Below are 12,738 nucleotides of genomic sequence, written 5' to 3'. Positions count from 1 at the left end.
TGTACTGAACACTGTAGGCAGCTGGAACACAATGGTAGCCGTGTAGCTAAACATATCTAAATGTAGAAAAGGTGTTATAAAAATATGGTATAAAAGGAAAAAAATGGTATACCTGTATAGGCCACTTACTATGAATGGAGGCTGCAGGGCTGGAACCTGTTCTGGACACATCAGTGAGTAGTGAGTGAATATGAAGGCCTGGGACGTTACTGCACATCTGCCACAGACTTTATAAATGCTTACACTGCACTGAGTTCATTTTTAAAATATTCTTCTTGATCTTCAATAATCAATTAACTTTAGCTTACTGTAACTTTTTACTTTATAAACTTTTTGACTCTTTTGTAATAATACTTGCCTTAAAACACAGCTGTGAAAAATATTTTCTTTATATTCTTTATATTCTTATTCTATAAACTTTTTATCAAAAAAAATCTTTTTAACTTTTTTGTTAAAAACCAAAACAGGCCGGGCGCGGTGGCTCAAGCTTGTAATCCCAGCACTTTGGGAGGCCGAGACGGGCGGATCACAAGGTCAGGAGATCGAGACCATCCTGGCTAACACGGTGAAACCCCGTCTCTACTAAAAAATACAAAAAACTAGCCGGGCAAGGTGGTGGGCGCCTTTTAGTCCCAGCTACTCGGGAGGCTGAGGCAGGAGAATGGCGTCAACCCGGGAGGCGGAGCTTGCAGTGAGGTGAGATCCGGCCACTGCACTCCAGCCTGGGCGACAGAGCGAGACTCCCTCTCAAAAAATAAATAAATAAATAAATAAATAAAAACCAAGACAAACACGCACATGAGCCTAGGCCCACACAGGGTCAGGATCGTCAATATCAGTGTCTTCCACATCCACGTCTTGTCCCAGCTGAAGGTCTTCATGGGCGGTAACACACACAGAGCTGTCCTCTCCTGTGATAACAGTGCCTTCTGGAATAGGACCTGCGTGAGGCTGTTTTACAGTTTACTTTTTTTTTTAAAATAAGTAGAAGGAATACATGCTAAAATAATGATAAATAGTATAGTAATTACATAAACCAATAACATTCATTATCATTACCCAGTTTAGGTGTTGTATGTAATTTTATATGCTAGACTTTTATACAATGGCAATAGAGGTGTTTACACCAGCATCATCACAAGAACATGAGTTATGTGTTTTGCTATGGTGTTTTGCTAACAGCTAAGAATTTTTCAGTCTCGTTGTAATCCTGTGGGACCACCGTCATACATGCTGTCTATCCTTGCCTAGAACGTCCCTATGTGGCACACAATGGTATATATTTATCAGTACCTACCATTTACTCTGTAGATACCCTTGGCAAAGCAGACCATGCTGTGCAAAGATCTTGTATATTTCCAATTGTACTACATAGGTTTGGAAAGCAGATCCATTCTAACAGATATCCATGGTACATCACCTTATCACAGGCGAGACAGGGTCAAGTGACAAAAAGGATAAGATGTTACCAAAATCTTGGCACACTCAGGACTCTTTAATATTAGTTTTCATCCTAATACTAATAGTGAAGCAGCTACATGCAATCCCCAATTAGGTCTTCAAAACGATGATCTCTTCAAAACAGACTGTCACCATCAGTGAGAAACTGAACAAGCAGCGGAGAGCAAATGGCATTTTTTTTCTACTTGGTAAAAAGTCATTATAGAGGATCTGAACGGCTCCAGTGCTCACAATTCTACCTCAAGCAGATGTTCATTCTATGTATCAACCCCTTTTTCACTGACAAATGTAATGTTTACAATTTTTTTGGCTAATGGGACTAGATTTGGAATCCAATCAATACTTTTTCATATAAAGTATTTCAGAACAAAGCTTTCCCTCATTCATACACCAATATTGCTGTACTAATCTATAATTATGTTTGAGAACTCAAATTATAACCCTGACTCAACATCACTAATGAAGCATTTGTGACCTCCTTTTTCTCGAAGTTCAGTTTTTGCTTTGAATTCCTGTTTTGTCAGTATGTGTTAATATAACGTCATGTGCTCTTTCAGTTATCAATTAAGTTCATTCAGGTTTTCAACGTTTTAAATGCTTTTTTTTTAAAGTCAATAATTACCCTTAACCAACTGCAAATTGGAATTACTCAAAAGATTTCTCCTTTTAACTCAACTTCTTGACAAAACTCATCCTTTAGACAGCAGATATACTTGGTTATGTATAAGACCTCAGAAGGGGCCGGGCGCGATGGCTCAAGCCTGTAATCCCAGCACTTTGGGAGGCCGAGATGGGCGGATCACGAGGTCGGGAGATCGAGACCATCCTAGCTAACACGGTGAAACCCCGTCTCTACTAAAAAAATACAAAAAACTAGCCGGGCGAGGTGGCGGGCGCCTGTAGTCCCAGCTACTCGGGAGGCTGAGGCAGGAGAATGGCGTGAACCCGGGAGGCGGAGCTTGCAGTGAGCTGAGATCCGGCCACTGCACTCCAGCCTGGGCGACAGAGCAAGACTCCGTCTCAAAAAAAAAAAAAAAAAAGACCTCAGAAGGAAACCTCTATTCCTTCACAGAAAGCTGAACACAAAGACTGGAGCAGCTCCAATTTTATTGGTCAACATTTTAAGGACATCCTTTAATGTGGATTCATGCTGGCAGGCAAACCTTTCAGCCTATCTGTGAATAAAAGAGCATATTCCCTGAATCTCAGAGTTCGCAGAAGGAACTCATAGGCCTGCTCAGTATACAAACTTACAAAAGAACCTCCAAATTGTCTCATTTTTGTGTGTCCATTTTCAATGTTAACTTTCTCAGAAGTTTGTTATCATGTTTCTTTCCAAGGAAAATAAAGTTCTCCCAGGAAGTTCTCCTCTGAAAGTCCAGTTAGTATAATTTAGCAAAATGACCAATATCCATAGGCTTATCGATCTGCAGTGAAAACTGTTGGATTTCATCATCTTCTGGAATACTCTTCATCTGTGTATTACCTGACATGGTACCAAATCACATCTGTAATATTTCCTTCCTAGTTCCTGTGCTAAATAGTGTTACAATCGCCAACAGCCCATAAAGTGAGCCCTCCTGGAAATGGATGACGCCTTGGGCCTCGGCTCTTCATTGCTTCCTGAGCTGCAGCAGACGCCTTCACAACCAAGCTCACAGGAGACACCCGTCTCCTATGTTACCCTGGCAGAGGGCCGGGCCTGCTCTACACGGGCGGGTGTTTCAGCAAGGTACTGACGTTTTCTACCCTTGCCTCTTCGACAGGCAAATAGTAAGACTTAGGTGAAGAGAATTCTTTAGGCACACAAATTCACATTTGATGTAATCTCATTATACTTCCTGATCTGTGATTGTAAACTTTCATTTCATAACTAGTATGTGTGTCCCACCTTTAAAAAGTTTTTCATTATGAAAGTAAGTATTTGTTAGAATTAAGTCTATTTAAATGATAAGAACTTAGATATGAGTCTGCATGGCCTCAGGAAAATGATGTTTTAAAATAGAGATTTTAGGCTGTCTGCACTCTTAAGGCTTTTTTGTCGTTTTCTTAAGGCTTTTTTAACTGCATCAAAAATTCAGATACGAAACATACACTAAAAAATACATCATGTCTTAATTTCCATTGAACTTGATTTAAATTCGGAGTCACACAGTATGAATATCACAATCAGATATGTTCAAAAAAGTTTGAACAATTGATTTTCTGAAACCATGAAGGTACAAATGCTTTTAATAAATCAATGTAATTAAAATGTCTTTTAGAAATAAACTTACTTGGAAACAAGTAGTAATTCATTAGAAAGTTAGATGAAGAGGCTGGGTGTGGTGGCTCACACCTGTAATCCCAGCACTTTGGGAGGCCGGGGCGGGTGGCTCACGAGGTCAGGAGATCGAGACCATCCTGGCTAACACAGTGAAACCCCGTCTCTACTAAAAAATACAAAAAATTAGCCGAGCGTAGCGGTGGGCGCCTTTTAGTCCCAGCTACTCGGGAGGCTGAGGCAGGAGAATGGCATGAACCCAGGAGGTGGAGCTTGCAGTGAGCTGAGATCACACCACTGCACTCCAGCCTGGGCGACAGAGTGAGACTCCGTCTCAAGAAGAAAAAAGAAAAAAGAAAGTTAGATGAAGAATCAAAAATCAATCTTAGATAATTCAAAAGCCAATTATAAATTTTAAAATGTATCAGGGTGAAATGCTATCTGTACTAATCTATGCAACTTCTCTGTAAATCTAAAATTATTCCAAAATAATGTTTATTTCCAAACCAAGATAAAATAATAGAGTAAAATAAAAACAATCATATTCTATTTAAGAATGCCAGATACAGATAATGACAATTACAGAAAGATAACGATGATGATGATGATGATCAACAATTACGCATGCCTTCTATGTTACTAGAAAAACATTTGTGAAAAATAAGGATAAATTAAAACTCAATGTATATTGGCATGAAGGGCAGAAAACATCAGTGATGCTAAACAATTTGCATTTATGATCAGCTGACAGAGAAAGGGAAACAAAAAATAAATAATAAAATAAACAATTTGCACTCAAATCATAATAGTGCACATTGTCAATGGGGAGGTCAAGGAGGGACTGTGTGGCCAGCACAGAATGCTCACTGGGGACAGCGTACATGCCTAAGGTATCACATGCCAGTTCAGTAAGGGCTGCATCCAGGAAGTAGACCCAGAAAGCCCACAAGTTATGTCCAGGTGCATCTTCAATGTTTGTACCGTAGTCCCCCCTCATCCAAAGTGTTAAACTGCACGCTGCTCTGAGTAACATTTTGAAATCTTGCGCTGTTCCACTCCATCCCAGGTCAGACGTGAATCCTCCCTTTGACCACTATCTCCACAAGGTCTACACTACCTGCCTGTTACTCATTAGTCATCTCGGTGATCAGACTGAAAAAATCTAGTGTATATAGGATTTGGTACTATCCACAGTTTCCGGCATCCACGGGGAGTTGCGGGGGTGCTTGGGACATATGTACAGTGGATAAAGGGGAATGTGTATGTGCATTAATAGCTGAAAAAGCCACCAGGATATCATGGCCCTAGAAACCCCCTCAGCACCCACCAGCCTCCCCAGGCACCATCCAACACCACAACCACAACCACAACCACAACCACAGCACTGCGGGGGCAGAGCCCTCTGGGATTTCTGATTCATCTGTACTAGTTTTTAAGATCCAAGGAACACCTTTTAGGTTTCTTTGGTCTTGTTCCTGTCAACGTCAAGTCTGATCTCATAGATACCGAAATGGCTTCCTTTTCCTGGTTACTAGTGCTGTAATTTGTAGAAAACATGGTCTGATGCACTAGAAACATGAAATGTTCTTCAGATTCAGTAGCCTAAAATAAACAGTCTGGCTCTCGCACACATTCCACAGGCCAGCGGTTCTGAAGGTGTCCTCAGACCCAGCGCGGGGCCAGGAACTTGGTTGAAACAGGCCTTCCAGGGGATTCTGGTGCACACTCAAGTTTGGGAGCTCCTGCTAGAGCTGTGCAGCACAGAACTTCAAACCTGCGGCCTGAAACCCCAAGCGAGAAACACGTGTTGCCTCGAGCTTAAGTAAACTTCAAAAACAGAAGAGCTTCAGAGTCATGCACAAAGCTGGTACTGTGTTTAAGCAGAGCACAGTCTGATTTTGCTACTTGGACTTTCTTACCTGGAGGGATATGAAGCCTGTATAATAGTTTAATTTTCTCATTCATTTCTCCATTATACATAGTATCTGCAAAAATTTTAAAGAGAGCGAGTGAGTTGATGCCAATGCTGAAAGTCCATTTGTCAGGACACAAACTCACTGTGGAGAGAACAGTCGGGAAAGTCAATACCTGCCACCCCCAACTCCCCTGCCCCAGACACACACCATGGTAGCAATGAAAGTGTTAAAGGCAGGGCTGCTGACTGTGTGAGCTCTAAGGAACTTTGGGAATGTTGTCTGGCCTCATACCTTCCAAAACATTTTAATGTTATGGACAAAAGTTAGGAACATGGCTCCCAACAAGCCACCACCACATCGTGGGTGCCAAGGAAAGCAAGGTAAACAGCCCCGTATGTAGAAAGCGTGAGCCCCTCTCCCATCCCCCTTCAGAAAGTAGATCCTGAGAGGAGCCTGAAGAGTGGTATTTCAAAATCCTAAGTTCGTGTCAGGCCAGTCACAAAAGTGTTACACCGTGTGCATCTGCCTGCTCCGAAGATCCACTTTGTCTTCTGTTCACAGACCCACACCCCAAAGCACCTCACTGCGAAATCCCACAGAGGCATACCGAGGCAGCTCACAAACGCCTTGAACTCGATGAGCTGGTCCATGTTGTCATCCAAGAGCCTGAACGTCCTTTCAGCAAGGATCTCCGTGTGGGCCCCACAGGTCCAGGGCGAGACTAGCTGAAACAGGTGTGCAAACTGCCGGGCGTCTATGCGGTACTGCTCGGCATAGGGCCGGCTGGGGTCGTGGCGTGAGGCCGTGGGCCTGGGCTGCTCCCAGTAACAGCTCATCATGTGTTCTCTCTTCAGACAAGATGGGGAAAGGGAGCTCTTACCACTTTTTGAACAAGCCACATTGTAACACAAACAAATAATAAATTACTACAATCTCATCACTCTAACTGGGTATGTAAAAGTGTTCCCTTGTTACCGTGACATCCTTGCCCACATGAACATGTAATTTTGACGTTGGTTTCTTTATTTTTCTTTGTTCTGGTTTTTTTTTTCTCATTGTGGTAAAATATACATAATGTAAAATGTACCAATTTAACTATTTTTAAATGTACAGTTCAGCTAACATAGTTTTCATTATAGAAGACAGTTTTTATTCTGATATTTTCACTTAAAATCGTACTTTTTTGGCCGGGCGCAGTGGCTCACGCCTGTAATCCCAGCACTTTGGGAGGCCAAGGCGGGTGGATTGCCTGAGCTCAGGAGTTCGTGACCAGCCTGGGCAACATGGTGAAACCCTGTCTCTACTAAAAAATACAAAAAATTAGCTGGGTGTAGTGGTGTGCACCTGTAATCCCAGCTACTCGGGAGGCTGAGACAGTAGAATCGCTTGAACCTGGGAGGCAGAGGTTGCAGTGAACCAAGATCGCGCCACTGCACTCCAGTCTGGGCAACCAGAGCGCTTTTTTTTTTTTTCTTGAGATGGAGTCTTGCTTGGTCACCCAGGCTGGAGTGCAGTGGCGCAATCTCAGCTCACTGCAACCTCTGCCTCCCAGGTTCAAACGATTCAGCCTCCCGAGTAGCTGGGATTACAGGGGCCTGCCACCACACCCAGCTATTTTTTGTATTTTTAGTAGAGATGGGGTTTCATCGTGTTAGCCGGGCTGGTCTCGAACTCCTGGCCTCAGGTGATCCACTCGCCTTGGCCTCCCAAAGTGCTGGGATTACAGGCATGAGCCACTGCAACTGGCCCAAAACCATATTATTTGAAAATCAAAAAGGAGTAGCCAGATCTGTAGGATACAGAAGGAACTAATAACCCTGCCTACCTGTGGAAAGGACCCCAAAGGTGGAAATGAGACTTTTTATTGCATATTTTTAATACTTTCTGAATTCTGAACCACATGAATACATTAACAATTTTTTAAATAAAGTTGTTTTTTTTTTTTTTTTCCTGAGACGGAGTCTCGCTCTGTTGCCCAGGCTGGAGTGCAGTGGCCGGATCTCAGCTCACTGCAAGCTCCGCCTCCCGGGTTGATGCCGTTCTCCTGCCTCAGCCTCCCGAGTAGCTGGGACTACAGGCGCCCGTCACCTCGCCCGGCTAGTTTTTTTGTATTAAAAGAGACGGGGTTTCACTATGTTAGCCGGGATGGTCTCGATCTCCTGACCTCGTGATCTGCCCGTCTCGGCCTCCCAAAGTGCTGGGATTACAGGCTTGAGCCACCGCGCCCGGCCTAAAGTTGTTTTTTTTTTTTTTTTAAGGTGAGTTGAAGTCTTGGGAACAGACTGAAAACTAACAAAACCAGCCCTGTCACTGAGGACCAGGTGATCCTCTTCAGAATGCATCATTTCCACCCATACTAAATGACTGCATCGTCTCTTTGGACATCCCAATTCACAAAAGTCTGGAGTAGTTCCCAATAACTGCAGGGTTCTTGATGATTTCAATGTCCTCTGTCCACAGGATGGGACAAAAACAAGGGCAGATGCCATAGTCTGCAAGCTCCTATCCTCAAATAGAGACCAAAATGCCATTTATCATTTTACTGTCATATTTACTGCAGCCATGTTATTTAAACAGTCATTACAGAATCATGAAAATAACCACAAGAACTTTTAAGTGTGAAATAAAGGTCTCATAAATTTCTGTTCCTTAAAACCCAAGGCACACCATGAATTCCTATGTAGAGTCGTGTAGACTGTCACATCAACATTCCATAAAATGCAGAAGAAATGGTTGTAATGCACAGGCCCAGGACAAATACTAGTTTACGTAGAATCCCACAGAAAAACAAACCACTATAAAAATAGGCAAAGGATATGAACAGGTGATTCAAAGAGTACACAACTAGCCAATAAACATGAACTGGCACTCTACCTCATTAATGAAAAAACAAGTTTAAATTAAAATGAAATGCAATTTTCCACTGGACTAGAAAATTTTAAAAGATCCATGATATTAAATGCTGGGTGGGTGTGGAGTGTGGGGAAATGAGTCCTCTTAGACACCATCAGTGGGACTATAATTTTTTTTTTTCTTAAGACAGAATCTCACTCTTGTTGCCCAGGCTGGAGTGCAGTGGCGTGATCTTGGCTCACTGCAACCTCTGCCTCCCAGGTTCAAGCAATTCTCCTGCCTCAGCCTTCCAAGTAGCTGGGATTACAGGTGTGTGCCACCACGCCTGGTTAATTTTTGTATTTTTAGTAGAGATGGCCACGTTGGTCAGGCTGGTCTCAAACTCCGGAACTCAAGCGATCCACCTACACTGGCCTCCCACAGTGCTGGGATTACAGACATAAGCCACTGTGCCCAGCCGGAACTGGCATTTGAAAAAATTAAAAATGCTTTAGCAGTATTGACTAAAGTTGGATATATACGTCACCCATGAGCCAACAGTTCCACTTCAAGGAACACATTCTACAGAATCAGCAGCACTGGGGTCCAAGAAATGCACAGGTGCTCAATGTCAAGCAGCAACAACCAGAAGCAACACAAATGTCACTCAAGAGATGATTAAATATATCAGAGTTCAGCCCTACAAGGAAACTGCAATCACTAAAAAAGTATAAGAAAAGATCTATAGATTCTCCTATAGAACAAAGTTCATGATATATGGTCAACTGAAACAAAAAAAAAAAACCTGCAGGTCATTATATATACCGTAATTTCACTTCTATGTGGGAAAGAAAAGTGAGTGTGTGTGTATGTATTGTAGGCATGTGTGTATAGACAGACATAAGAGGGAAAATTCTGGAAAGATATGCAAATTGTTAACTGTAATTACCTGTACAGGGAGGGCAATAGGGGCACGATAGGTCCTTTCCTTTTTTTTTTTTTTTTCAAATTTTTATTTATTTATTTTGAGACAGAGTTTCACTGTTGTCTCCAGGGCTGGAGTGCAGGGGCTGTGATCTTGGCTCACTGCAACCTCCACCTCCCACGTTCAAGCAATTCTCCCGCCTCAGCTTCCCAAGTAGCTGGGATTACAGGTGTGCGTCACCACGCCCCGCTAATTTTTGTATTTTTAGTACAGACAGGTTTTCACGATGTTTGCCAAGCTGGTCTCGAACTACTGACCTCAAGTAATCCGCCCACCTCGGCCTCCCAAAGTGCTGGGATTACAGGTGTGAGCCACTGCACCCAGCCACTTTCCTTTCTTGCTTAGAAGCTTTTTCTTTTATCAATGTTAAGAGTAGGTATAATTTTATTTAGCTTTGTGTCTTTCAATTAAACTTTGAAAATAAGTCTTATGCAGAACATGAAAGGAAGCAAAATAACACTGAAGAGAGCAAATGCTCTCTAGAGCACAATAACCCAGCAACACTGGGTGAATTTCACTGCTTAGCAGTACGAACGCGTTTGTGGAATACACAAGGCACTGTTTCAGGTCCCATGCTTCCTGGAGTAGCTTATGCACCAAGTCTGTATTTATACTGTTCACATCCTACTTGCGGAGATAAAGTAATGAAGCTGTTCTCAATTTGAGAGAAAAGGAGATATCACAGACCTGAATTTGTGTGATTTAAAGAATGGCTTTAAACTAACAATAAAAATACATTTTCTCAAGTACCAACCAACACTGTTCGTCCTTCATAGGAAGGACAGAAACAGGAAACAAGCATGGTTGGCTCTGAAGGCCTTCTTTAATCTTTCCTAGGAAACATGAACGATGTGGCTGGTACTTAACGAAATTCGTTTTTATTGTGAATTTAAAGCCATCCTTTAAATTACATAAATTCCGGCACGTGAAGGTTCCTACTCTCTCAACTTGAGAACAATTAGCCTTAAATAAGTAAAAGTCTTTTTACGGCAAAAAACACAAGCCAAAACTCACATAATTTGTTTGCCTACTTTTATGTTCCTAATATTCCCTGTTTTCCTTCCTTGACAAAAGCCAAAATAAGGCTGGGGGGTTGGGATACCAAGTAACCTGTGACTTCATATTTTTGCCTTCACACAACAAAGGAAACAATAAAACGTGCAAACATGATGTTTACGGGAGAAAGCGGCCTGCTAATTCTCACCACATATCCTGCTCATTAGGAATGAGGAGCACAGGAACCTACCAACCAGCCCAACAATCCCGTCAGTGACTGCAGGGAAAGGCCTGCTCCATGGCCTCCGAAGCCCTGAACTGTGCTGACTCATTTCAGTGGTGCCAGGAACCTGAGCTCAGGAAGGAAAGGGGCACGGAGCCCCCACCAGGACAAGCTGGGGCAGCCGCACTCCTTTCCCTGCCAGGCTTGCTTTCTGCCACTGCACTTCCTCCCCTTCTCTGCCAGGGTAGCAAGAGTCCACCACCGTGCCTGCCTCTCTTCCTCATTTCCATTCACTGTTTTCAGCAAGAAAACTCTAGCAAACATGCCTGAAGATGTTCTTTGCAGGATGATTCCAGGTAAATATCCAAATATTAAAATTCTCGTTAACTATATTACGTATTAGCTATATGACAGATCACAGAGTTATTTAAAATGATTAAGACTATACAGCAACATGGAAGAATGTTAAGGAACAATAGAATATGAACTTGCATGCATACCTGCCACACAAATATGAAAATATGCACGCATGTACTGTGGGGTGGGGTCACAAGTAATTAAAAAGTGTATCAGGTGATGATTTCAGTAAGGGTCACCATTTCATCTCCTGCAGACTAGGACCCAGAGCCTGCACTCAGAGCAGCAGTGAGCAGAGTAGATCACAGCAACGAAGCCCTCCCAGCAGAGTGCAGCTGCTTCAGTGCGAGGCCAGGCCTGCCAGGCTGCCCAAAGAGCACCCCGGCTCCCTCCTCCCACGTTCCAGGGCGGAGGGTGGGGAGAGAGGTTTCTGGGTAAAAGTGAGTAGGCAGGCTAAGACAGCTTCAAGGGGGGCAGCTCCAGCCTCTGTTCCGCAGAGCCCTGCAGGCAGCTGCATGCTGGCCCCTGGGCAGGCTGGACACCACAGCTCGGGCCAGCTCAGGGCCTGGAACCCCTCATCCTCCCAGAGCTGCATACCTTGAATAAGTCATAGAGCTCCTCCAGGTCTTCAGGAAGAATTGAGACTTCCGGGATAACGACTCGAAGCTTGAGGAAAGAATAAACAGCAATGGCATGACGTCTAGGCCTGCACCCCCGGGAGTCGGGGCAGGAGGGGACTCTTCCTCCTGAAAGGGACCCAAGGGGCCCATGCACCAGCTTCCCTCCTGCAAAGGCTCTTTTTGACATAAAGATCACTTCCAGGTATCTTTCCCAGGTGTTTCATCCTCAGTTTCTTTCCAGTTCACACATCAGTGCCTAAGGACAAACCTACGGAGCTCTAATGGAAGCCAGGAAGCTAGCAGAGAAAGAGCACGAGCAGGAGGAGCCTTCTGAGCGCCAGCTAATGCCCCCGCGGGCCCCCTGTGCTAGGCACTATAGACCCCAACCTCATTTAACTGCGCAGCAGGCACTGTTATCCCCATTTTACATGGGGGAAACAGGCTCACAGTGTTGAGTACACCACCTGGCTCCAAAGCCCACATTGTTTCTACACTACTTCACCCCTACATTGTTAATATAATGCAAAAAACAAAATTCATTTTTCAAAGCTGGCATTCTAATGGCATGACCAAAAAGGACACACACTTCCAGGTTGGCTCCCCAATACCGTGAGCACCAGCGTGAGGCCGTCTGCTACCCACCACGTTCTGCTTTGTGGTGTCCTCGTGGCCTTGGAGAACCCTGATCCTGTGCTTGTAACGCAGGTGTTCGATCTGCTCCACAGACTGGTCTCCAAATTTCTGCAGGGGAACAAGGGACCACCTGGCTCAGTCCCATGCTCATCCAAAGTGTGGAAACAGGAAGTGGCCCAGGAACCTCCCCCACCGTCATGATTCCCAGGGGGTTGGGGGCTACAACGGGGCATGGGACGGGGGTTCCCGTTACCTCATAGGAATCCCGGATCAGGTCTGAAATGTCAGTCACAGGGTAGGGCTCCTGGTCGTCGGAGAAAAAGGCATGGTGGCTGCCAACTGGGGGCCCTGGGCTGTCCTCATTCTTAATGTGATCTAGAAACCTGAACACACCGCCCCGTCAACACCCAAGTCCATCCTCGTTCGGGTACCACACAACACGTGCTGCCTTC

General features: G+C 44.0%; 1 protein-coding gene across 2 annotated transcripts in view; it reads right to left on the bottom strand.

Annotated features, from left to right (window-relative positions):
• Positions 1 to 12,738, bottom strand: part of TBC1D8 (TBC1 domain family member 8) — a 128,913-nt gene that overhangs the window by 5,924 nt on the left and 110,251 nt on the right. For both annotated transcript variants that reach the window (XM_025354428.1, XM_025354427.1), the window contains exons 13-17: positions 12,540 to 12,669; positions 12,296 to 12,394; positions 11,631 to 11,699; positions 6,248 to 6,488; positions 5,644 to 5,709 (exon numbers count right to left, since the gene is read on the bottom strand). In XM_025354428.1, the coding sequence (XP_025210213.1) occupies positions 5,644 to 5,709; positions 6,248 to 6,488; positions 11,631 to 11,699; positions 12,296 to 12,394; positions 12,540 to 12,669 (605 nt within the window). The remainder of the gene's footprint in view (positions 1 to 5,643; positions 5,710 to 6,247; positions 6,489 to 11,630; positions 11,700 to 12,295; positions 12,395 to 12,539; positions 12,670 to 12,738) is intronic.

The sequence above is a fragment of the Theropithecus gelada genome, chromosome 13 (assembly GCF_003255815.1).
Source record: "Theropithecus gelada isolate Dixy chromosome 13, Tgel_1.0, whole genome shotgun sequence".
NCBI classification, from domain to species: Eukaryota; Metazoa; Chordata; class Mammalia; order Primates; family Cercopithecidae; genus Theropithecus; species Theropithecus gelada.
The sequence above is the reverse complement of the archived record's forward strand: the minus strand, read 5'-3'. Positions and strand labels throughout refer to the sequence as shown.